The sequence below is a fragment of the Archocentrus centrarchus genome, chromosome 6, assembly GCF_007364275.1.
Source record: "Archocentrus centrarchus isolate MPI-CPG fArcCen1 chromosome 6, fArcCen1, whole genome shotgun sequence".
NCBI classification, from domain to species: domain Eukaryota; kingdom Metazoa; phylum Chordata; class Actinopteri; order Cichliformes; family Cichlidae; genus Archocentrus; species Archocentrus centrarchus.
The window spans coordinates 22992618-23018291 of record NC_044351.1 but is presented as its reverse complement, the minus strand read 5'-3'; the positions used below and the strand labels follow the sequence as shown (position 1 = coordinate 23018291).

At 39.5% G+C, this 25674-nt stretch overlaps 4 protein-coding genes across 7 annotated transcripts; all 4 read right to left on the bottom strand.

The window, feature by feature from the left end:
- Positions 1 to 1479: 1479 nt before the first annotated feature.
- On the bottom strand, positions 1480 to 6736 carry rabl2 (RAB, member of RAS oncogene family-like 2). Its single transcript, XM_030731480.1, has 8 exons — positions 5958 to 6736; positions 5835 to 5864; positions 4746 to 4825; positions 4545 to 4624; positions 4287 to 4398; positions 3993 to 4090; positions 3747 to 3830; positions 1480 to 2102 (listed from the first exon to the last, which is right to left on the bottom strand). The coding sequence occupies exons 1-8, from the start codon at positions 6062 to 6064 to the stop codon at positions 2025 to 2027; spliced, it is 669 nt and encodes a 222-aa protein (XP_030587340.1). The 5' UTR covers positions 6065 to 6736; the 3' UTR covers positions 1480 to 2024.
- A 1608-nt stretch (positions 6737 to 8344) lies between these two features.
- Positions 8345 to 13128, bottom strand: cimap1b (ciliary microtubule associated protein 1B). Its single transcript, XM_030731465.1, has 7 exons — positions 12975 to 13128; positions 11859 to 11973; positions 11558 to 11761; positions 11372 to 11473; positions 11156 to 11277; positions 8591 to 8731; positions 8345 to 8506 (listed from the first exon to the last, which is right to left on the bottom strand). The coding sequence occupies exons 1-7, from the start codon at positions 13113 to 13115 to the stop codon at positions 8405 to 8407; spliced, it is 927 nt and encodes a 308-aa protein (XP_030587325.1). The 5' UTR covers positions 13116 to 13128; the 3' UTR covers positions 8345 to 8404.
- A 186-nt stretch (positions 13129 to 13314) lies between these two features.
- On the bottom strand, positions 13315 to 18233 carry LOC115781668 (protein tyrosine phosphatase domain-containing protein 1). Of its 4 annotated transcripts, XM_030731464.1 has the most exons (14): positions 18075 to 18233; positions 17246 to 17437; positions 17065 to 17145; positions 16749 to 16867; positions 16516 to 16653; positions 16136 to 16407; positions 15879 to 16031; positions 15732 to 15755; positions 15367 to 15621; positions 15167 to 15283; positions 14985 to 15086; positions 14814 to 14894; positions 14584 to 14715; positions 13315 to 14487 (listed from the first exon to the last, which is right to left on the bottom strand). In XM_030731464.1, exons 1-14 carry the CDS (start codon positions 18116 to 18118, stop codon positions 14365 to 14367), a joined length of 1833 nt encoding a protein of 610 aa, XP_030587324.1. In that variant the 5' UTR covers positions 18119 to 18233; the 3' UTR covers positions 13315 to 14364. The 4 variants fall into 4 exon arrangements, with proteins under 4 accessions (XP_030587324.1, XP_030587321.1, XP_030587322.1 ...); XM_030731461.1 differs by having other exon boundaries at positions 15732 to 16031; XM_030731462.1 differs by having other exon boundaries at positions 14605 to 14715; positions 15732 to 16031.
- A 1268-nt stretch (positions 18234 to 19501) lies between these two features.
- Positions 19502 to 24424, bottom strand: LOC115781928 (ADP-ribosylation factor 5-like). The gene is made up of 6 exons (XM_030731869.1): positions 24201 to 24424; positions 23500 to 23580; positions 23278 to 23387; positions 22164 to 22235; positions 20861 to 20986; positions 19502 to 20764 (listed from the first exon to the last, which is right to left on the bottom strand). Exons 1-6 carry the CDS (start codon positions 24265 to 24267, stop codon positions 20678 to 20680), a joined length of 543 nt encoding a protein of 180 aa, XP_030587729.1. The 5' UTR covers positions 24268 to 24424; the 3' UTR covers positions 19502 to 20677.
- Positions 24425 to 25674: the final 1250 nt, after the last annotated feature.

Here is a 25674-nt window from a genome sequence, read left to right as displayed (position 1 = left end):
GGTTTTTACCAAAAAAAAAAAAATGCATTAACTGTTTAGGAATTACAGACATTTTTTTTTTTTTTTTTTAAACATAGTCCCCCATTTTTTTAGAGGCTGAAAAGTAATTCGACGACTGATCGGCTGTTTCATGACCAGGTGAGGCCTGGAGTTGATTCCAAGAATTTCATTTGTATTTTCACTAGATTTCCCAATATAAGTTCCAATGAGATGTCAATGCAACTGAAGAAGCCCGTCATTAGGCTGGAAAATACAAAACAAAAGCATCAGAGAGAAGCAAAAACTTTAGAAGTGGTCAAATCAACAATTTGGTACACTCAAAAAAAAAAAAAAAACACTTACCAGCTCAGTGGCCTAAAAGACCACAGAAGACAATTAAAATGGATGATTTCAGAATTCTTTCATTGGTGGGAAAAACCCTTCACAACATCCAATCAAGTCAAGAACATTCCTGAGGAGGTAAGCTTATCCCTATGATTGAGAGATGCTTTTATGAATGGCAATATGGAGGGTTTACAAGGTGTAACCCACTCATTGCAACAAGGCTAGACATTTTCCATAAAACATCTAAAAGCCTGCCAATTTCTGGGGGAAAAAAATTATTTGAACATATAAAACCATGAACAAAGTATGGAGGAAAAAAAGGAACAGCTCATCGAAAGCATCATCTGTCAAACATGGACAAGTTAATGTCATGCCATGTATGGCTGCTAGTGGAACTGGGCCACTAGTGTTTATTGATGATGTGATTGCTGATAGATGTAGCAGGATGTACAGGGCTATACTCAGATTCAGCCAAATGCTGCAAAACTGATCAGATAAGAGCTTCACAGAGCAAATGGATAATGACCCAAAGCATGCTGCAAAAGCAACCCAAGAGTTTCTCAAGGCAAAGAAATGGGATATTCTTCAATGGCCAAGTCAGTCACATGATCTCAACTCAACAGAGCATGGTTTTCCATTATTAAATACAAAACTGAATGTGGAAAGCACCACAAACAAGCAGCAACTCAAAGTGGCTGCAGTAGAGGCCTGCTGGAGCATCTAAAGTGAGGAAACGCAGCATTCAGTGATGTCAACAGGCTGAAACACTGAGTACAAAAGATTTTCATCCCAGTATTACAACCAATCCTAATAATTAAAATGATGTTTGTTTATCCAATTACTTTTAAGCCTTTGAAAATGTCTAAAAATGGCTGTTACTCCTCTTAAACGGTTAATGCTACATTTTTGGAAAACCCCTGGAATTAAAGCTTTAAGTCTGAACTTCAATCACATGTTGACTGATTTAAAATCCACTGTGGTGGCAAAAATACAAAAGTGTGTCACTGTCCAAATACTTTAAATACAAATGCACATTAACACTTTCACAGAGAAGTCGTAACTACTTACAAAACTGGCAGCTTAAGTTGATTATTTAGTGCTCTGTCCCTATTACTGCGTTACAGCAAGATGGAAAGAGACATGATACAGATTTGGTTACATGGTACATTAAGTTTTCATTTATTGAAGAGATAAAAAACAGAATTTAAAATCATAAAATTAATGCTGCTAAAGCAGCCGACAGATGCAGCCTCCCTGCTGGCACGGCACACAACACTACACACAAACACTGAGAACAGCAGCAAATAGAGTTTATAATCACACGTTTTCTTTGCCGTGCGAGTCACTTTTCAATGCTTCATAAAGTAATTTTGCCACACTTACGCATACATTCATTTTCTACCATAAGAAGAGTAGATATTGTTCAAAGTATGAATGACAGCAGCTAAATGAGTTCTGTAAACAACAAAAATCCTATTCATTCCATCACATTTATTTCCCTGTTACTGTCACTAGACAGATGGAGGGCAGTAATTTAAAACATGACTAAATGACTGCGTGGCACCCTCCAATCAATTAAAAAGCAGACCACCAAAATGACAATTAAGTGTTCCTGATGATGGTGTCACTCACAGAGAATCAGATCTCTGACACTGGGTAGAAGCAGCATAAATTATCCTTTAGAGGTCATCACAAATCATTTAACCCAACTCCGGACTCTCTGCTTTCAGTCCGTCCTCTTCTGCTTCTGAATTATGTTTCTTCTCGAGGTCAAAATTCTGTAAGAAAAGAGGGAATGAAGGATACAATACTAATCAACATTTTGAAAGTCAAAATTGCTCGATATAATTAATTTCCATAACAGTGTGTCAGTAAATTCATGTTCCACATTTGATTTTTTTTTTTAAATAAATCTATATTGATTTTGTTACAGCTTACAAATTAGGGCCACTTTAAATGACACAAGTGAACACTGGCAGTTGTAGTCGGCAGCTGTCCACTGGGCTTCACCTATTTTTAATGCAATAATCTGATAGGGCTTTTTGTATAAATGTAAGAATTCTGATCTTCCAGTTTTGGCCAGCGAAACAAGGATTTAATTTGTGTGTTGCTTAGCACTATTTAGCAGCAGGGGTTAAAGTGGGCTGGAACAATCCGGAATGGCATTCCAGCACCTTCATCAAATGAGTAATTAAATCTGATAGGAAGAATAACAGCTACATAATACCGCCGAGTGATTTAATTTTTCATGTGCTGCAGCCTGGAGGTGCTTCCAGCCGACAGCATGGAGTAATAAGAAAACAATGACATCCCATGGTCTTGCTTACACCCTTAACACAAGTCTTGTTCCTTCTTATCCCTGTGGTGCATTCACAGTGCAAATGTAAATAAAGTTCAAGTTGTGGAATTTCATCATCTTAGTTGGCACTTCAGAAGAGGAGAGAACATAAACAGTGACTTTTATTTGATTTCAAATGTAACTTTTCATACAGCTCAACAAACATCACGAAACACGAACGGGGGGGGTACAGGGTGGGAGCAGGGGGCGGGGGAAAGGGCGGGGGGGGGGGAGGGGGAGGGGAGGGGGGGGGGGGGGGAGAGGGGGAGGGAGAGAGAGAGAGAGAGAGAGAGGAGAGGAGAGAGAGAGAGAGAGAGAGAGGAGAGAGAGAGAGAGAGAGAGAGAGAGAGAGAGAGAGAGAGGATAGAGAGAGAGAGAGAGAGCAGGGAGATAGAGGGAGAGAGAGTAGAGTATAGAGAGAGTGAGAGAGCGAAGAGATTGAGATGAGAGACGAGCGGAGAGATGAGAGAGAGGGATAGAGAGAGAGTAGGAGAGAGAGAGAGAGAGAGAGTGAGAGAGAGAGAGGGAGAGTAGAGAGAGGGAGAGACAGAGAGCGGGAGAGATAGAGAGCTGGGAGAGAGAGAGAGGAGAGAGAGAGGAGGAGAGATAGGCGATAGCGAGAGGAGAGCGAGAGAGAGAGAGAGATCTAGAGATGCGAGATAGTATGGAGAGATAGAGAGGAGAGTAGAGAGAGAAGATGATAGAGAGGAGAGGCGAGAGATATATAGATATATTTATATAGTAGAGAGATAGAGAGATAGAGAGAGGATGATATATCGAAGTATATTGATATGCCTATATTATATATATATATATATATAGATATATATATGATATATATAATAATATAATATATTATATATAATATAATATATTTATATATATATATTAGTGCAGTTGCTCTGCACCTGCACTAAGTTAAACAGGTGCAGAACAGACTGTGGTGTTCATGGTCAGTGTTACTTTACATCACAGATATCAGCAGACATTAATTTAAATTTAAGCTGATGATGCTGATCAGATTAATATTCTGTGTACAGTTGTATAAGAATGAGCACATTAGTGATCAGAGAAGTCAGTGTACCTCTAATTCTTGCATCACTTCATCCATGAAGTCGCTGGGGTTTTCCTTGTACTCCACTGCTCTTTTGATCATGTCTCTGAACATCTAACGAGAGAGATACACAGTCACAACTATCTGCTGGCAGTAGCATTTCAGGTGGGATTGACATGTTATAAAGATTACACTGAATTAAGTTGACACTTGGCTTATAAAATGAACACTCCTGTCACATTCCAGAAAACTGCAGGAGAACAAACACGCTCAGACCTTAACTACATTTGTTCCATCAGCCGCTGATACAAAGTAAAACGGGAGTCCTTGCTTCTTCCCGAAGCTGAAGTTTCTCTGCGTGACCTTCATGTCAGCTGCAGAAAAATAATCACATTTGTAAACCTACAGTCAACTTATGCTGGACAAACAATAATAATAATAAATAAAAAAACAAAAAAAAAACAAAAACAATTACTGCAAACCAAATAAGTCATGCCACACATCCAATTTTAACTTTACCATTGCACACAATCATAAAAACTACACATTGATTTTAATGTGCAGACTCACCATCAATTTTGTTGGCAACCACACAGCAGGGTATCTCTGGTCTGTACTCTCTTAGTTCCTTATACCAGTTGGCTAAATTCTTATACGTGATCTTCCTTTGAACATCAAAAACCTAAGCAAAAGAAGGAAGGTTTAGCAAAGAGTTCACCTTTGTTGCTGACAGTGTGGTTACATTTTTCTGAGAACTTTTAATATGCAATTTTCCCTCCATACACATTTGTGGCAGGAAGCAAAAGGACAGAATAAATGTGTTCTTACCATGATGCATGCATGTGCTTTGTGGTAATATGAAGGATGCATGTTTTGAAACCTCTCCTGACCAGCAGTGTCCCAGAAATCTGTAGATCAAAAAAAAAAAAGACCTTGATGATTTAGGCTTTACAGATTATTTTTAACTGCTTACAAATACTCTATGTTAGTAACAAGCAAATGTGGTCACAGCAAATGCACAATACTTACCAACTGCTATGGACTTGTTTCCTACAGTGGCTGTGTGTTTGTAGAGAGTCAAGGCATAGGTTGACAACTGGTGGGGACGACTGCATGAGGAGTTAAGGATCTTAACAATATGCACCTTGTTTCCCTTCATCTTAAGGTTAACACAATCTTTGTCCATCTTTGTTATTTCCCTCTTTGATCTGAGCACACCTCTCTGAATTTAAAAGTATGTGGAGAAAGTGTCTGTGACTCAGGGTGTATAATACAAGCTCTAAAACTGAGTGATACAAACTCAATTTATAAACTCCTTCTTTTTCTTCCTTTAGCTGCTCCCTTTGGGGGTCACCACAGTGGATCATCTTCTGCTATCTCACCCTATCCCTAGCATCCTCTTGTCACATCAACCCTCTGCATGCCTTCCTTCACTACATCCGTGAACCTTCATCTTCAACTCTGCCACCTCCAGCTATGCCTCCTGTCTTTTTGTTAGTGCCACCTTCTCCAAACCACACATCATAGCAGGCCTCACTACCATCTTGTAAACCTTCCCCTTGTCTCTTGTCTCCAACCACTCCACCCTGCCTGCACTTTCTCTTTCACTTCTCATGTGCACTGTCTGTTGACTTTAATGCTTGACCCCATGTATTTAATCTTATCTAGCTTCACTATCTCTACTCTTTCCAGCTTCAATGTTATACCCGTTTCCCTCTCATTCACAAATGTATTCTGTCTTCCTGCTACTGACTTTCATTCCTCTTCTCTCCAGACTTATCTTCACCTTGCTCCCTGCTCTCACTACAGATCAAAAAGTCATCTGCAAACATCATAGTCCCCAGAGACTCCTGCCTAACCTCATCTGTCAATGTGTTCCTCACCACTGTAAGCAAGAAGGGGCTCAAAGACGATCCCTGATGTAATCCCACCCCCCACCTTGTACCCATCTGTAACTCCTACATCACACCTCGCCCCCGTCTCACTATCCTCATGCATGTCCTGCACCACCCTCACATATTTCTCTGCCACTCCTGACTTCCTCGTGCAGTACCACCATACCTCTTGTGGCACCCTAGCATCTGCTTTCTCTAGATCCATTTAACAGCTAAAGGATACTATTCGTCCATGAGAAACCTCTCCATCAGCCTTTGAGAGAAGGAGAAAAGTGTGAACACCACAGACAATGCTAACAAATAATAGCTCAGAAAAGCTCAAATGCTGCTGAACGCTAATACTCACTTAGATTTACCAACTGCGCTGTCTCCCAGGCAGATGATTTTCACCTGTTCCTCTGCATCGTATTTCTTCTGGTCCAGTTCAGGGATGCTGCCAGCGTCGACAGCCATATTTCCCTACTTTCCCGTCACCTTTTTATTGCTGTTATAAATCCCTGAAAAAAGATGCCGTTACGCTCCTACAGGAGGTCCGATTGACGGCTATTGCCCAGGGAGTATTATTAGCTAGCTTGCCATCAGTTAGCTGAGGTTCGCCTTTACTTCACTTATTTCATCGTTTCGTTGGGGTTCGCGTCAGCAAAAACAGATGCTCACAGAAGCTGACAACAAAACTGAGCCTGTCACTGATTACATTCTCGTTCTAAAAGTGCACTACCTTTCACAGCTCACTTCTTAAGACAGGAGGGAACGACCGCTAGTCGCAAGTAAGCTAACAGAACTAGCGTAGGTTGCAGTTGTTAGGTCCGTTTAAATATCGCTAAACGTGGTGTGAATATTATTCTTTCACAGCATATGAAAAGAAAAACGCTTTTCTCCACTTATCTTGGTTTATAGGTAGCTCAAAAGTGTAAATGCACGACGTCTCCGACGATTTTCGTTTCTATGCAACGGGGACGCCCGCAGGACCACTTCGTCTTGGATTTGGCTGTCTTTACAGGCGCCTGTCTAAAATCTTCAACCATTCTGGTAGATTCATTTGTAGTTTCTGCACATCAAACCAGGGCGCTTGTCGAAAGATAAACGATACACCTTCTGTCAAATCTAAGGTCTTACATAGTAAAAGGTCGTAAAATGAGATAAAAACAACCTGAGATGAACAGTTTGTGAAAAACTAAGTACACTTCCTGATTCAGTAGCTCCTAGCCAGCTTTAGCAGCAATAATTTGAATTAATCTATGACCCAGTTTCGTCCATGCTTAAGATGTTGGACAGATGGCCTCACATTTGACTTTTGGTATACAAGAAGGCCTGGGCATGATTTACTGATGATCAGTTTATGAAATGCATTTGATTATTATCACCTGGCTGCTACTTACTCACTTAATTCCTATGGAAGCAGTAATTTCTCACAGGACTGCATAAAATCCTGTGAAAACCTTTTTTTTTTCACAGCTGTATTAGACATTTCCACATATTTGATTGTTTGGGTTTTTTTTTTTTCACTTCCCTCTAATACAAACAGGCTACTAAAAAGCCAACTCAAAAAAATGTGTGTCATAAGCTGCTGATATTGGGATCTACAGGCCTTAAATTTCCTTTCTCACCTGTATATGACAATTTAATGGCTAATTTAAGAAGGGGAAGCTCATTCATAATGTAGTTTATATGTACCATAAAGCTTAGTATGAAAATTGAATGAATTTATACTCTATAGGAGAATTATGTAACAGCAAAGGTGGTAGAAATATAACTTCCTGGGTTAAAAAAAACAACTTAAAAATCTTATTCTAGGAAAAAGTCAGCTTCTTTTGTAAAGCATTGTGTGATTTGACTGGTGACTCTGTACGGCAGTTTTTATGCCATGCCACCATTGAAATTAAAGCTAATTTGGATAACGCTTCAAAATAAATGCCCATAATAAGTGCCCAGATGTATTTTTAGATGTGTGCTAAGTTGCAAGATTTGCTTCTTGTAAGACTTTGATGGTACACGCATGCTCACTGTTTTGGTGCATGGGTCTTTGTGCAGTTAGGTTGTGTTCACTAGGAGTTTGTGATTGGTGCAACAAAGTTCTTGATATAATAATGTGCTTGTCTACATAGATGTTTTATTTGTGAGTAACACTGGCTCTCTATGGAAACAGGTGTATCAATCAATCAATGCCCCGAGTGTTCGGATTACCACAGGGACAACAATTACCTTCACCGTCCACATCCTCTCTACCTCTTCTCTCAGCCCTTGGTATTTATCGAGCTTCTCGTGTACCTTCCTCTTGATGTTACCATCGTTTGGTATTGAAACATCTATCACTACAGCTTTCTTCCTCTGCTTGTCCACAAATACTATGGTTAATTATTACAAGTTTATCTGCCTGTATCTGGAAGTCCCCACAGGATCTTAGCTCTATCATTCTATCATGGGATACGATCCGTGGGGGCGTATCCCATTTTGACCTCGGGACTTCCAGGTCATACTCGGCACAAATGTTCCTGTATACTATCTCTACACAGTCTGCACCTGGGGTCTTGCCTTGTGTGGTATACCCCAGCCTCTATCGATCTCATGCTTAGAGTTTGTTCCTGTGCTGCCATAATTTTTTTTAGATATATATTTCAAATTCTTTCCTTCATTGTATTTAATTGACCTGAAATACTGACAAATGGACAAGTACCAATTAAAATGTGGCCTAAACTTTTGGGATTAAAATACAATCTTAATTTTGAGCTGAGCTGTTTGTATTTTATGCTTTATTCAAAAACTGCTGTGGTCATTTCTATGTAAATTAAGAGATCATAGATGACAGTATTCAGCATCCACAGTGATCGGTGCGATGTACTGAGAATGACGCAGTCCAAAGGTAAAGCTCGGGGCTTGGGTTTTTGTAAGGTTTACCTAGGAAGAAAAAATCTTGATGAATAAGAAATATTCATATTTGTGAGGCATCTGGGATCAAAAAGACATGATGAGGTTTCTTACCTGCTCAGGGTAGTATGCTCCTGGTCCTGGTTTCCCTGTGGCTTCACTCGGAGTGAAGTTGCGGCCTGTCATGCTGAATTGGGGAGGCTTCCGCCCAGAAATACAGGGGTCTACAGCTTTATAGGCAGCAGGGCCAGGAGTCTAGGGTCAAGAGAATCAAAAGCATAGATAACAACAAGAAATCAGAATTGCTAGGAGTGAGAGTGAGCTCACTCCTTATTTTTTATGCCATATTTGCATATTTGTTTTATGTTATTTCATAATTCTTTCAGTGTGGTAATGTACACTTGTGTATGTTCACTGTTTTAAATTAATTGTTATTTATAAAATATATGAAATTGCCACTGGTGGGTGGAAGATAAGATAAGGTAGAGTTTTGTTAACAGAGAATAGAGCCTGAATAGAGCATTTTTAAGATACTGATAACGGTATTTGGTGATTTAAAAATTTGATACATTGGCTCATTTTTTTTTTCTTTTAGACAGACGAAACATAAACAGTTTTTCCTTCTGTCTGGTGACTTTGTCGTCCTATTGGGAGACTTCAACACTCACATGGGCAACCACAGTTAGTCCTGGAAGGGCATGGCTAGGAAGAATGGCCTGCCTGATCTGAACCCAAGTGGTGTTCTGTTATTGGACTTCTGTGCAAATCAGAGGTTGATGATCAATTTTGTAATCGTATCATCAGATCTGTGGCTGTATATTCTGGACACTCGGGTAAAAAGAGGAGCTGAGCTGTCAGCTGATAACCACCTGGTGGCGAGTTGGATCAATTAGCTGGGGAGGATGCTATAAATGAAGAGGTAAATATAGGGGGATCACAGTACTCAGCCTCACTGGGAAGGTCTATACCAGGGTACTGGAAAAGAGAGTTCATCCATTAACTGAACCTCAGATGCAGTTTTTGCCATTGTTCCAGAATGCTAGACCGGCTCTTTATCCTCTTGAGGATATTCAACTGTGTGTGAGAGTTTGCCCATCCAGACTACATGTGTTTTGTGTACTTGGAGAAGGCATTCGACCACATCCCTCAGCAACAACCCAGGCACAGATAAGAGGAAGAAAATGGATGAATGGGCAGATAATTAATCCTTAATTAATATTTGAGAGAGCAGATTTTGCAGCACTCATTTTTGGAGAAATCCCTCTACTATTACACAACAGCATGTCCTGTTTTATCTAAAACATGAAAACATAACCTTAATGATTTAGATATATTTTATTAAAAAGAAAAATGGCAATGGGATTATAACCATGTATAACCATTACAACTATTAAACACTGTCTTTACTGCTACAGTCATGAGAAAAAGAAAGTTTTCACAGGACTCTATGCAGTCCTGTAAAAAAAATTCCTTCTTCTATTGGACTTAAGAGAGTAAGTCACAGCCAGATGTTGATAATCAAATGAACGGATTATCTGATTATTGGCAAGCGTGATTGCCTCTACAAAAGCAAAAGTTTTGTTAGTTTGCTGGTCTGGATTGTGGTATTGTGTTAACCAGCATGCCAAGTGAAGTGCGGCTCTGGCGGTGAGCTGAAGCAAAAACTTCCTCAACGCAATGCCACAATCTTCCCAGTGGACATCCCAGCAAATTCAGCCCAAGATCAGAATTTGCAATGCTCAGAGAAAATGCAAAAAACCCTCTTATTTTTCACATCCTCATAACTACCTCTCATACTCATAACTATCTATATTTATCAGTATTAATTCAACATTAATTAACATTTAGAAGACAAGACATCAAAAATTGCTTACTGCAAACTAGTCTGTATACTCAAAGCAGTGGTAGGAAACCTTGCATATTTGGGACTTGGATGTGTTTTCCACACTCACTGAAACCACCTGCATGCCCTTGCAGCCTAGTTTCAGATTGGCAAATTAAGATGCTACTTGGCAGAAAACAACAGTTTACACTAAAAACACCCAACAACAAGACGTAAGACGTGAGGTTTTAACACCTTTTTAGCACTTCTATTGCATTTAACAGGAGCATAGTGGGAAACCACTGGAAGTGGCATCCATGTGTAACAGTCATAATTGTGTGGTGTCTCTTTACGACAGTCTAAGCGTTTGTTAGTGATGTCACAAGTGTGCGCCACCGCTCCTCTGTAGAGAGCGTGGGAGAAACATTTTGGCAGACGGACGCATGGATCCAGGCGTACCTCTATTTTTCTATCTCCCTAACTCTTTGTAAAGTTATAGGTTGTATGAACACTGCTTATTTTCATGTATGATAATGCAGCAGCCGTTCAACCGGCCTTTATAAGGTTGGTGAAGAGTATGTTTATTAAAGGACAACATTGTGGAATTCCCAGTACCAGTGTGGTTGTGCATTTTTGACTGTCTGCTAAGTACGTCTGCTGCCTCCTCTTCACCACCGAACGCAACCCAACTGTTACACATGTGAAGTCAAAGGTCGCACAAAGAAACTAGAGGTTCCCAAAAATATCAAATAATACAATAAATATACATAAGCATGAAAAAAATCAAACATCTATAGATGGTGGATTTTTGGTGAAATATAAATTTTGATACATATGTTACTCGTAGAACTATGTACCTTCTTCAGGTCCTCATAGAAGGTTCCAGTTTTGCAGCGGCCACTTATTGAGAAGCTGGGAGCAGAAGATGCAACTGCAGTTTTTGTCCCCATCACAGGAGGAAGAGAATAGGTGGCAGGACCTGCAGTATGAGCAACAGATAAAGTTTACAGATTTTGTATTATGAAACTTTGACATTCATAGTGTAAGCACACAACACCAAAGACAAATGTTACCTGGTGTTCTGTTACCGCCTAATTCCTTGTTCCTGCCTGACAGAGAATAAGCAGGAGCGGAGCGGAAGGTCAGCTTTTCTGAGTGGTCTGGGGAATACTGCCCTGATCACAACAAAGAGATTTATATAAAGAGACCAGGAGTAAAGCATTTTATTGTGCATTTAATGTGTGAGGAGTTCTGCTGACCTGGTCCAGGAGGTTTGAAGAACTTGGGTTCCTTTGGACGGCTGTGGAGTGAAAAGGCAGGTGTGCCGCTTTGGCCCTCTCTGGTGATGTTGGAAGGAATCATGTATATTGGCCCAGGGGAAAGGTTAGTATTTACTTCCTTAGGACGTGCCCCAAGGCTGAATACTGGGGCTTTGTATTTAGTAGGGTCATGTTTAGACACACCTTTAACAAAGAACAAGGACACATCATTACTGTCAAACTAAATATAATAATAGTGCTAATAATAATAAAAAAATTTTAAATGCAATTTTGATACTACCTGTGAGTCCAGGCAGTGCATACTTGGGCCCAGGGCTACCATAGAGGGCAGCTATAGGCCCTCTTGGCTTGTGGGGCCTCCAGGTACCAACCCAAGGCTCACTCCTCATCATTACCTTGAGACAGAAATGGGTTGGCATTTAAGTCATGAAAAAAATGGATGAGAAAAGGAGACTTGCACCTAATCTAAAAATACACAAACAATTCACTCATCTTTCTTCCGGCTGCTCCCTTATTGACAAGGGATCACCACATGTTTGAGTTAGCATATTTTTTTTTTACACCAGATGCCCTGCCTGTTGCAACCCCAAAGGGATTTGTGTCTCTTCCCAGGATCGAACCAGTCTTCTTCCACTTAGGCGAAAATGTAAACCACTATAATATGAAACCACGCTCATCTTTTGTTAGGCGGTAGCATAAAAATCTAGGCACTAAAATGTATGGTTAAGATATTTTTTAAATAGCTATTGACATGTGCCTTCTCATGGTCTCTTTCCTTTATTACTTAGAAGTTTAGCTCACTTTACAAATGCTAATAGATCAGACTGCAGACCCAGTAAGTGCTGTATTTCTTCAGCAGTTTACAAAAAAACAACTTTTAAGAAAGTACATTACTATGGATGAAGGTAGTTCTCTTTAGGGAACTTGTTCTTGATGCAGTACAAGTTCTTTCTGAATGGCTCATTGGTAATAGGAGTGTGGCTCCAACAGCTACATCACGGAGCTAATAGCAACAGATTTGGAATAATAATAATATAATAATAATAATTCATTCCAGATGAATGAGAACGCTAACACCAATCATTTGCTAACTCGCACAGATTGAACGTAAGTGATAAACAATTATAAAACAGCTTTGCACTCACCTGTGAACACAAGCACTTGGCATATTAATGAGTTATATAAAGCACCAAGCTAAGTTCATGAATCATAAATTCCTTTACTTGGGCATACATTTTTGGCAGAGGCCTGTGGTTGATAACAGTTTGTGCTACAGCAAAAACAGTAAAAGCTGCTAACGAAATCCCTTTCTACCATGTGCGTGCTAATTTACTGAATAACCGCACAGAGTTTTCTTCAGTTACTGACTTAAAACAGATTCATGATTTTAACTTACAAAATCCCGATCCTGCTGTGAGTCCGTGTCCGGCTTTTTCCGCGGAACTGAGCATGTGCGTTGAACCCAAATACAGATTGTTTGATGCTTGTGAACTTCACTATGACAACGTTGCCATGGATATGACTCTCTGACACTCATTCTCAATATGTTTTGAATACAAAGTTCTTTAACCAGTGTAGTCCAATTTAAAAAAAATACAATATTAATATTAATAATAAAAATAATAAACCCTTGAAAAGTTTCTAGTCAGTGTCTTGTCTCTGTATTATAATGCCTGTCTCACTCACTCACATTTAACCAGAGATATGCAGGAAGTGTAAATACATGCAATACATTATGCAGATGTTGTAAATGATTTATTAGGTATGAAATACTGTTCAGCTACAGGGTCAAACTGTGGACACACTGCTTGGATTTAACTTCTTTGGACTAACGGTAGTACCTGATATGTTATTCAAGGCTAAACTAAACGATAAAATGTTTGTTGCAATAAAAAATTATTAGTGAATTCTAACTTTATTTCAAGTTTAACCACTTTTCCAGCACTCTATGTAGGACCAGTCCATGGCACAGATGAAGTTGTAGGCGTAGCTGTACACTCCTGACTTTTTTTTTTACTTTTTGCCTAGTAACTGTTGTTTCAAGGACTTCATATAAGGAGGCGTCTCAATCATTGGAATCCAATGAAACACAAATAGATGACTTGATATTAATGTCCTCTACTGGAAATCATCTTAAGCTCATTTTTTTTTTAGACACCGGTACATTTAAATTGCCCTCAGTGAACTGTCGAAGTGTGTGATGGTATCAGCAGAATACATCACAAACACAAAATCATAGTGTCAGAGAGAGCGCTTAAAACTGAACTACATTAACACACTTTAGACTGTGACAGTGGGACAGTTTATAGTTCTTGTTAGATTGTGTAGCTGACACTTTATTTGTTACATTTAAAATATTAGGAGATAGCCATGTTGTTGGGCCCACATCTATTGTGAAATTGTGATATTTTAAAAAGGGTAAGATAATAAAGATGAGATATGAAGAGGAAGGGAGGTCTTCAGAAGTCAAATTCTGCTCGAGATGCACCCCAAACACCACACTATAATAGGCATTTTTCCACAGCAGGCTTTCCATTTTGTCATATTGGGAAAAGAAACACAAGTGCAGCTTCATTGTTGGCTAAGCCATAACAGTGTGACAGAGAACGCTGACAGGATCCTACAACTGAAGCAGTTAGATGTAACTGCACCTCTACTTTTCCTACTGTGATTTGTCAAAAAAGTCATGATCCCTCCTGATTTTGCTCACACTGAGTAACCAGGATTAAATACTGCTATAAAAAAAACATGGTTATCAGTTTTTGTTATTATATGGACTCTGCTCTTCAAAGTGTAGCATTGGTACTGCAGGCTCTAGTGAAGTATCTGTAGTTATGGAAGGTTTCTCTCAAAGTGGCCTTCAGGACTTTCATTAAAGGTGCAAGGCTTTCCACTTCCACTTGAGGGCGCTGTAAGATACACACACAAAAAACCCAGACAATTATACTACTTTGAAAAAGAAAAAAACGTTTTATTTAGAGCAAAACACAACAGGATTTACTTACTGAACTTCCACACTGTCTTACCCTTGTAAGTGCTCGCATCAGGCGGTGAAGAACTGCCTCCTCCCTGTGTGGACACAGGCTGGTCACTGTGCTCACACAGCTCAGCAGACAGTAAATGGTGTGTCTCTGTGGCTGTAATAATGTAATATCCCAAATAACATTTTATATCATTGCTGAGGAGATTTAGAGCACCTTGTTTGGTAAGAAGACTCTGGAGATTGTTTGCTTACCTTCTTGAGCACACTGAGAGGATTCCTGTTACTTGCTCCAATACTCAACCTTTCTATATCCTCGGCACTCAGAACAGGCTCCTGGATGAGGTTGGAGAAAACAGATAAAATTGAGAGAGAAACTGTAGTACAGGGAGCTTAATCAGAAATTCTTTGCTTGATGCCACTAACCCTTAACTTCTCCAGCCAGGTCCACAAGAGGCAGCAGAGAACATGGGGATCTGATTCAGTGACCAGTAAAGCCCACCCACACTCACTACTGTTCAGTTCCTCCTGTTGAAAAGGTGAGTAGTAGTATTAATTCACTGATATGTTGTAATTTATAATAATCATTGTTTATTCGTTCTATTTACCTGCAGCAGAGCCGACCTTTGCAGAACTGTTTCTCCTGGAGGACCTTGCTCTGCCATTGCTTTCGCCACAGGACGAGCCATCGAGGTGTGGCCTGGGTTATGGAGATTTCTGCACAGCTGCAGCACATGACAGAGGTTAGAATGCATTCACAACAAAAAAATTTTTAAAACAAGCCAAATAAAAATTAGAGTAGGGTTACCTCTATGTTGGAGTTGTATTTTGGAAGAGCTTTTTTAGCCTTGCATTTTGATCGCTTAGCACAGCTGCTGCTTGTTTTCATGCTGGACATTGGGATATTGAGTATGTGAGTTTCCTTTTTGGTGGTCTGGTAGTCTGATGAGAGACCACCAAAGACCGGACTAACTGGTCTGAGATCAGCTCGTATGAGATCCTGTACGCACCAGTGTTTCTCATCTCCAAGTGCTGTGGTGTAGTATGGATTCACCTCCAGTCCCTTTAGTACAGAATGCAACAAAGTGAAAAAATCCTCTGTAATCAGTCCGAATTTACAAAAGACATTCAGAATAACTGAATAATTCTAGATGCATAATTTTAATATTTCACCTCATTTACTGTGATTTTGCTCAGGTCAGAGTCACTGTAGCTGCGTTTGTCCATCAGCACCTCTCTCTTCCGCTCCAAAAACCCTAATGGATCGTCCCAGGAGGACACTGACCCTGAGCCCACCCACGAGCCTCTATGACCTCTCAGCAAGGGCAAATAATGTTTGGACACCAGAGTCTCTCTTACAGCACTGTTCAGGACCCTAATTGTAGACCTTTTCTCCAATTCAGCATAGACCTCTGGAGGAGAAGGGAGACCCAGAGCCAAGCAGGAGAGACGCACACACACAAGGTACACTACCTAATCAAGTGGAAGTCAGAAAAGAGGAGAAGGTTAATTGTTCCAGAGTACAGAGAGGCATTTCATGATACAGGATTAATGTATAATGATGACAAAATCCAGACCTTTGGTGTTTGTCTGAGATTGCGAGCCTCCTGGCCATGCAGCAGCAGTGCTTGTCGGTTTAGATAGTGCTGCAGGGTGAAAGGGGCTCCATGCCTCAGGTTAAGGTCTGGGTACTGAACCAGCTGTGTGCCAAGCAGCCGAGCAAAATCAAACACCTGGCTTATCTGTGCCCGGGTTTGGATAGAGCGAGGCCGTTTAATCCGCACAAAGTGGACGGCCTCGCTGGGGCTGATGCGCAGGGTGTAGATTAAGTAGCAGGCTATCAGGACACCTGGTCATCAATATGAGCATCACAAGAGCATTATATGTGGACAAGCTGCCACACACAATACTTACTTAAGCATTAGATGGAGTATATAGATTATATTGTTAATCCCACCTGTCCTGCCCAGGCCTGCATGACAGTGCACAGCCACTCTTCCTTCCCTCACCGCAAAGGCCAGAACCTTCACTGCATCAATTAACCCAACAAGAGATGACACGCCAAAATCTGGCATCCCAAAGTTGTAAAAGTAAACTGCAAATAAACATGGTGCATAAGAAGCTATCAGCATGTCTACACACAAACTGTTTTCTTTAATATGCTTTGCTTTCAGTGTGTTAAGATCTCACTGTCATTGTCCATGAAGGTCTGTGGAGAGTATGTGAAACCACTTTCAGGGTCCAGAGGAGGTCCACAGTGAGCATGCTCCCCTGGGAGCTGCATATTAATGATCGATCTGATGTTTAACCTGAGAACAAAAGTCAAAGAAGTGAGTTACTTGCTATGGATGTTCCAGTAATTGTAAAACTACTGAAGTCATTAAATGTCATTATAAAGAAGTGATGTAAGATGCCTTATGCCCTTCCTTTTTTGTAATAATTCCTGTAAGCATGCAGGCACCATGCATATCCACTCACTACACAGACAATATTGACCAGTGATTACCTTTGAAATTGATGTATGATGTTGTACTTCTCAATTAGGTAACTGGATGGTCTTGCCATGGCAATTATATCATCCGTTACCCTATGACACATAGAAGTTCATAGTCAGTATGAACCCATTGTTGTTTTTGCTAAAACACACACAACACAATGGCATGTATGAGATTGTCAAACAGTCTCACCAGGAGGAGAAAGTGCCTTGAATAACTTGCTGGTTTAACTTCCAGCACTCTGGTCCTTCATAGCGACAATCTTTACCTCCACAGGCCAGTAGACAGAGGAGCTTGGGTGGGATAGCTTTCACCAGATTCTCCCTGGCCTGGGAATAGGCGGGCTGTGGTACTGATATGTGTGGGGTCAATGATGGCATCATACTGCACAGGTGAAATTAGGGAAATCACAAAATCAGCCTTTGCTCTTATAAGTGTGAAGAATGCCTCAACTGCACAAAATAGCAGCCTCCCTTTGCCTTCTTGCATATCTCACCTTTCGCAAACATACAGTTTGCAAACTGACAGTATTTGTATTACTTTTAGGCCATTTTGCTTACTATGCAAGAGTCTCAGTTCTGAAATTAACTTAACTTCTGCTTTAAGCTCAATCCCACTATATTTTGTTGTGTAACTCCACATGTAATAAACCACAATTAAATTTAAAGCTTACCTTTCTGATTATGTTGGAAAGTGATGGTGTAAATCCCATTTAATGTATTTCTATAAGGCTATAAGAAATATGACCAAAAAAAGCTGATCAACAAAGTAGAGTACGCATGGGCTCATTTATCTTGATGCACGCCACATGCACTCACTAACAAAACTGTGTGATGACCCAGCTCCACTAAGCCTGATTAGCTGTCATAAATACATTAGGAGAGACACTCATGCACCATACCAAGCCAAGTATATAATCCTTATACGTTCACCTATAAACACTGTGTATGTCCTAATTACCTGGCAGCTGGCTTCATACATGATTTTACTTACACCATTATTGCCCAAAGTATTCACTCACCCATCCAAATCATTGAATTCAGGTGTTCCAATCACTTTCTTCATCACAGGTATATAAAACCAATCACCTAGGCATGGAGACTGCTTTGTGAAATCGCTCTCAGGAACTCAGTGAGTTCCAAATTTCCCAGAAGAGTTGAAGCTGTTATAGTTGCAAAGGGTGGGCTGACATCATATGGATTAACAATGGGATGTGACTCAAGTTCATATGCATGTGAAGGCAAATGAGCAAATACTTTTGGCAATATAGTGTAGCTTGAGGTCCTGAGAAATTGAATTGTTAATCTAATGATTTACAAAAGTAAATTTTACTTGACTGTCTTCATCTCTGACCAAAGAAAATTGCCACACATCTTAATCTTATTGCCCACAATTGTGAATCATCTTTGACAATACTGCCCCCTGCAGTGCTGCAACAAGAACAGCATGGTAATGATGAAAAGATGATGATAAACCCTGCCTCCAGCCCTCCCCTCACTTATCTCCCCTTTAAAAAATGGTTACCATATGGTGGATAGATTTCACACATCTGATTCTGTCCAGCACAGGACATACTGGGGAAACATGGAGCGCTACATTACAAAGCTTTCTTTTAAAAACTACATCTTTACAAAATTACTGTCTTTGTGAATTTTGTTTCCACTTTTTACCACTCTTTACTTTGACTGTTAATTTGGGCAGATGCTGCGAATGAGCTGCTCTGCCTTTTCCAGTGCACCATAGTATTTGTGATTAAACCGCTCTATTACCCAATCTGTATTCATGTTAAATCACTGTGAGAGCCTGGTTCTTAGCTTTGACGTTTTCCATTCAAATTGTTACAAAAGACCAACAGACCGGACACTAGCACTAACATGTAGAAGAAATACACATACTTCAAGCTGCTTTTCTCTCCAAGGCACCATCATATACCATTAGCAATCAAAATGAAGGAAAACTGCACTGAGGTCATGTAGGCTGAAGGTTTTACTCAAAGCACTGATAGCTATTTTCAGCGTACTGCCTCCAGCTCCCCATTTGTTATATTACAGTCAGCTTATTTTCACCTCTAACCTCTTAGTTACATTAGCAGAAATAAACTTTGCTGCCTGGGGCTCTTTTCAACATGCAGAAGCAGTACAGTCTGCTGCACGGATAACCCTGGGTCATACCCAAGCATCGAGGATACATTTAACAAGAGGAAAACGTAGCGCTTGTAATACATAAGCAAAGACAGGCAGAAGACGAGATCTGTTTGCGAGGACCCCGTCCAAGTTACAGCCCAAAACAGAGTTGGTACTAAAAACTTTTACTTCCTCTCTGCAGCCCAGTTCCTGATAAAGCTGAGTGATGAAACAAATCTGAAAACTAAGAACGTGTGACCTAGCCTGCCCTTTTATAAAAACACAGAGAAAACTGAATGTCCTCAACAATGAGTGGAGTCTACAACATGTTTAACAGTAGCTTTATTTGGAAAATATTAAGAGAATATTTTTGAGAAGTGTCAGCATCTGAAAGCACTAGTTGGAATGTATACCTAAATAAACTGATGGGTATGGTATGTTTGAAGATAACAGAACAATCAAGAATGTAACAGTATTTGTCACAATACAACTATGTACTATGTACTGTTAGGAAAAAGACAAAAGTGACAAAAAAAAAAAAAAAAAAAGAAAAAGAAAAATATGCTACTTTACTGTGTTGCAATGACACTGGTCTTGTGTCAACACTGAAAAGATGCTTCCTTCCGCCTTTGAGTAAAAAAAAAGATTTTCTGTCTGGGAGGACAGAAGAACACAGGATAAAAGAACTTAAATTGTTATTAAATCCTCTTTTTTCATGGTGTTCAGGAAAAAAAAAATAGAAAAAAAAAAAGCAATACAAGGCAAATGAGCCAAATTCACAGATGTTCAAACTCGCAGTACAAAATCTGTACTCACTTTGGTGTTGGTTTGCTGCACCACAGAATGCAATCTGACACAAAACAGTCTTGTTGCATAATTTTGTCTTACAAAAGCATCTTAGGAAGGACTATAACCTAACAATGTGCTAAAGAAAGGATTACTCAGATTTAGGCAAAGAGGGATCAGAAGGCACGATGCTCCTTTGTGGATCCATGAGATTCCAGACTATTAACAAAATCGCTGCAATCGTCCCGCACCTCAGACTGGAAGCCACAAGCTTTTTCAAAAATGAGTTGGCATTAGATTAAGGACACAGGGTTGGGTTTAACATTCACAGTTTGTAGCCTACAAATTGTCTTTATATAAAAGATTTTTGTTTTTTCATATATCCCCAAGCAAAGGCTCGAGGAAGATAAAGTCCTAGTACAAGGAACTGATTACTGCAGACGCTTCCTAGACGGGAGCCAAGGCATTAAATGGAAATGATAAGTGGTGATAAGTAGAAACAAAAAGAATAGACACTAGGCCAAGAGATATTAATGTTACTGATAATATAAGAAAAATGAGGAGATATTAATTTTTCCCAAAGATGACTACATTGTCCATCAGCCTTGTCCTTTGTGTGAACATTGGTGCTGTAATGTTTCTGGACTGAATGTCTGTTGCCTTCAGTCCCATCATGTGGCGTTTAGTCTCTTTCTTCTGTTCAGCCAGTCCCTCCTTAGTTCTTGGACAACTCTTTGGATAGCCAGTCAAGTCCTTCATACAGCCCAGTGCCCTGGGTGGCGCAGGTAGACTCAATGTGCCACTGTGGGGTTAGATAATGTGAGATTGTGAAAGCTCTACACATTTTTTGACTCTTACTACTAGTGTAAAGACTGTGTTTTCTACTCAAATTACTTACAGTTCTGCTGCGGAGGGCGTGAAGGCCAAGTTTGTCTGTCAGCTCGCTGACCGATAAAGCGTTGGGAAGATCTTGTTTGTTAGCGAATACCAGCAAAACTGCATCTTTCAACTCGTCTTCCTGCAGCTGCATGGGCAGAAATCAGATTACAGGTTTCATGTTCGTCCCAAGATAACTGGGGTGAACAACATCTCTAATGAATTTACATCTTTGTCTTGTTACCAATGATCAGACTTATGTTCCTGCTTCAGCATCTAACTTGTATTCAGATCGAGTTGGCAGACAGCTACCCTAAAATTATCCTGTTTCATGTTCCGATAAACTTGATAATTAATTTTCTCCTCGACTATATGGCCCTGTTGAAGCCCAGAGGCAGCAAAGGAGCCACAAATTATGATGCACCCACCGCCATGCTTCACTTTTGGGACGATGGGTTCATGGTTCTACACCATAAATACTTCTGCATGCTCTTCCCGAACAGTACAACATTATTGTCATTTGTCTACTAAACACTTTTTAAAAGCATTGTAGAGGGTTGGCAACTTTGTTGACCATTTCTAGGGAGAGATTTGGTAAACTAAATCATCTGAATCTATAAGCAAACTACAAACTGAGCAATATGTAAACTCTTTAAGATTACTTTGTAACACGTTACATTTTTACATACTTCAAGGTAAAATTTTAAATATGTGTAAATTGGATAAATATCTGATATTATGGGACAGATTTAGGCACACATAATTCAAAAGAGTTTACATAATTTTCATGGACTATGTCAGTAACACTAAGGCACCAGAAAAGCATTTATAATATGACAATTAATGGAGTGGATACTTTTTGCTTTTGGATGGCTCAGAAGAAGTAAATATAGCAACGTTGTTCAGCATTCATTGGTGAACAGTGAACTCCACAGCTAAAACAGGATTTTTAGATGACATATTATGAGAACACAACCTTTTTTTTCTCCACTAAGGCATGAACAAATCAATAAACACTTCAAACTACACACAGACTCCTATAGTAAGGAGGACAGTCATCTAGCATTAGAGCTATCACTATGCCATAAAGGAGACAGGAGGTCCAAGAGGGGAGATTTAAGTACATCTTTTAAAGACTAGGCTCACATCATGAGTCCTCATAATGCGTGTTGGGAACAGCATTACATGATTTAGGAGCCAGGAGGGAGAAGAATGTAATAGTTTTTCGTACTTAACCATTTCCCAGTGTCAGACATGAATGTGATTCAAAATTAAACTAAAAATGCGCTGCTGTTGGGACTGATCTGAACATATCAGGTACATACCATCTTTGAGAGCTCTTCTGCTGACTCAGCCACTCTTTCTCTGTCATTACTGTCCACTACAAAGATGAGTCCCTGCATGACAAGAAAAAGTGTTGAAGTGATGACATTAGAATTTAAGGTGACTCATTTAATGAACAGTAAATACAGTCAGTCTATCAGCGTGTAGATTTTAAGATGAATTTAAACATGCTGCAACCTAAACAAATTAAGACTTGGGAGAATTAACAAAACTCAGTTTTGGTGCAAAAAGCGCAATGACTTAAACTATGATAAATATAATAAGACATTCATTAAATATTATGGCTGCTTTGGCACTATTCAGTCTATTTGTTGCTATTTCAGGACAATACTTTGACCTGTGTTTCATTAAAGTGTTGCACTGAAATAGATTTACCTGGTGATTATTTCTTAGCTGCCAGCTGCTCAATGACACACTATTCCACTAAACATGAGATTATTTAATCATCAGTAACATAGCGTCTAACCAGAATTTTACTTGAAATGTCAGCTTGGATTCGAGACACAGACATGATATACACTAAGATTAGATTTAAAACTTCCCTTTTTGATAAAGATTACAGTTAGCACTGGATCAAGTGACCCTGAGGCACCTCTTAGTAGTGCAGCTATAGTCTCAGGCTGCTGTAAGACTTTCTATGATAAACTGTGCATTTCTTCTCTACTTGTCTCTTTTTTTTTTTTTTTTTTTTTTTTTTTTAACTTCACAGGTGGCTATACACACCACTGCTGCATGTAACTAAATTATGTCCTCTCCCTCTCATATGGTGTGTTCTGTCTCCTTATGCTCTCCTTTTTCTTCTCTCTTTCTCCTCACCTCTAACCAGTCAAGGCAGATGGCTAAATCTCCCTGAGCCTGGTTCTGCTGGAAGTTTCTTCCTGTTAAAAGGGAATTTTTCCTTCCCACTGTTGCCTAGTGCTTGCTCATAGGGGATCATCTGACTGTTGGGGGTTCTTTCTCTAGTAATCCAGTATAAAGCACCTTGAGTTGACTGTTGTGATTTGGGGCTATATAAATAAACTTGAATTGAACTGAATTATCTTTGGGCTGTTAAATCAAAGTTGTCCCATAGCTGTGGGACAGTCACATTCATACCTGCGTGTTCTGGAAGTAATGCCTCCAAAGTGGTCTGATCTTGTCCTGGCCACCCACGTCCCACACAGTGAAACTGATATTTTTAAATTCTACTGTCTCCACATTAAAACCTTTAAAGAAGAAGAAAAGGGACAGCTCTTAATATTGCTGTGCACAGAAGGGAAAAATAAAATAACCATAGCTGAACTCCAAAATATAAAAGAAAAAAAAAAAACATCTTACCGATGGTTGGGATAGTAGTTACAATTTCACCCAGCTTCAGTTTGTACAGGATGGTCGTTTTTCCTGCAGCATCCAATCCAACTGCAGGGAAACGGCACGGTTAAGAATCAGCGTTTATATTAAAAGTGAATTTAAGTGCTTACGATTACTGTGAGCTGTGAATTGCGTAACAGCGTCTTCCTCTAGGGCTAGTCATCACTCACCAGAAGACAATTACTGTATTCTCATATGTCATTTGCGCAAATAACAAACGTCATCAGGAGATAATTGCTTAATTACTCGAGTTAACCAACGTGAAAGGCCGTAACAAGTTCCCTTCAAAGAAGTTGTTAGTATTTATAGTTATTGACAACTTTAGTTATCACTTTAGTTTCTTTAGTTATTCTTTCAAAGGCCTATTCTTTTAAAGTTAGTGTCAGTGAAAACCACAGTAAGATAAAAATGTATTTTAATGTAATTCCATTCAAATTGAAGCTGTTAGCAGACTTCAGTGCCAAACCTTTTTGAACCACTGACGATAAAAGAAAACTCACGGTTAAAATGGTTGTTTTGTTTGTTTGTTTCTTCTAACAAGAATCTAGCCGGCTTTTGTTTCTGTTTTATATCCCTTCCCCCCAAATTTTAAAAGTTTGAGAACCGCTCTCCCACTCTAAAGTCCATCAGTAGCTTAGGAAACGCTGCTATCTAACGTTAGCACTCACCCATCAAAATCCTCATCTGCTTTTTGCCAAAAAGCCGGCCGAAGATGGACGAGATGGTGAGCCCCATGACTGTCCGAGGACGTTTGATTCCGTGGGAGCAGATCTAAGAGCCACAGAAGAAGCACACAACTAGAGTGTGATGTATTATTGAGTGATCCGCTTTTACACCGTGATTTCACCACAGGAGCGCAGGCTACTGCCACGTCCGGGCCAACGTGGAACACGCGACGTCATAAGTTTGAATAAACTTTATCAACGCACTCTGTAAACAGCAGACACTGCTTCTTTTTTAGATAAATGTTGCACTCGTTTGTGGTCGGGTCACACGGCATACCGAGCGCTGTTACGCTGGCTATGAGAGAAAGTATTTAACACTCAAGAAAGTGTATTTATTATTTCATAAGATAAGGTTTTTTTTTTCCTCATATGAACCAAATGTAAAGCGCAATTCTTACCACTAGGTGTCCCTGTAACACATATTTTCAATTACTGGGCTCTAATACTAGAAATCGACATAAAAAGTCAGCCGCACTCTGTTGTCCTCAGCCTGCGAGAGTGTCTATGTGTGTGAATCTATAGCTGCTGAATACACGAATGGAAAAAACAAAAGGGTTCAGGGCATCCCATTTTACCTCTCATCTTACGTCACCTTGTTAAAATAATTGGCCACGTTATTTTTTTAACTAAAGTTTTATTTTTGCCTAAATCATCTAGTTTTCTATGTTTGATTCAGTTTTTTTTGCCTTTTCCTGAAAAAAGCCTGAAAAAATGATTTAAGCCATTATTTTAACAAGGTGATGAAAAATGAAGTTCAAATCTAGTGAATAACCTTGTATGGTACAAGTCGTAAACAAACCAAACACTTAAAAAAATTCAGTAAAAACTGAATGTAATATAAAACAGGACTTTTTAGAGATTAAAAATTTGTTGAATTTTCTGTTCGCCTAGAACTCAAATTAAATTAAGCCATTAAAATTAATAATAATTAAAAAAAAAAAGTTCATGCAACTACTTTAAGGTTTGCTGACTGAATTAAAAGTCATCGTTTAAACACACTGAGTGTTACTAGACCATGTGATACTTAGGGGTCATTCACATTTTCCAGAGCGTACAAAGCTACGACAGGGGGGAGGGGGATAACACCCAGCTTACCCTTTTCAAATAGTTAGAAAATGTCGGTCGGTCTGTGTAATCTGAGCGCTGATGGCCGAGGCATCCACACTACTGCACCATACCGTGGCCTGCAGCGATATGGCCTCAGACATACCTGTCAAGTTTTGTATTTAAAAATACAGGAAATTTTCCGCTGCTGAAAATAAAAGTGTCATCCCCTAATTTCCATAATCGGTCATTTGCATGTAGTTGCAATCGAGGCTGTAGGAGAGATATTATCTTTGGAGAGACAAAAAGTGTAGAAAAAAAACACCTTAAATATATTTAGAACTACAAATGAAATTAATGAAATAACTTAATA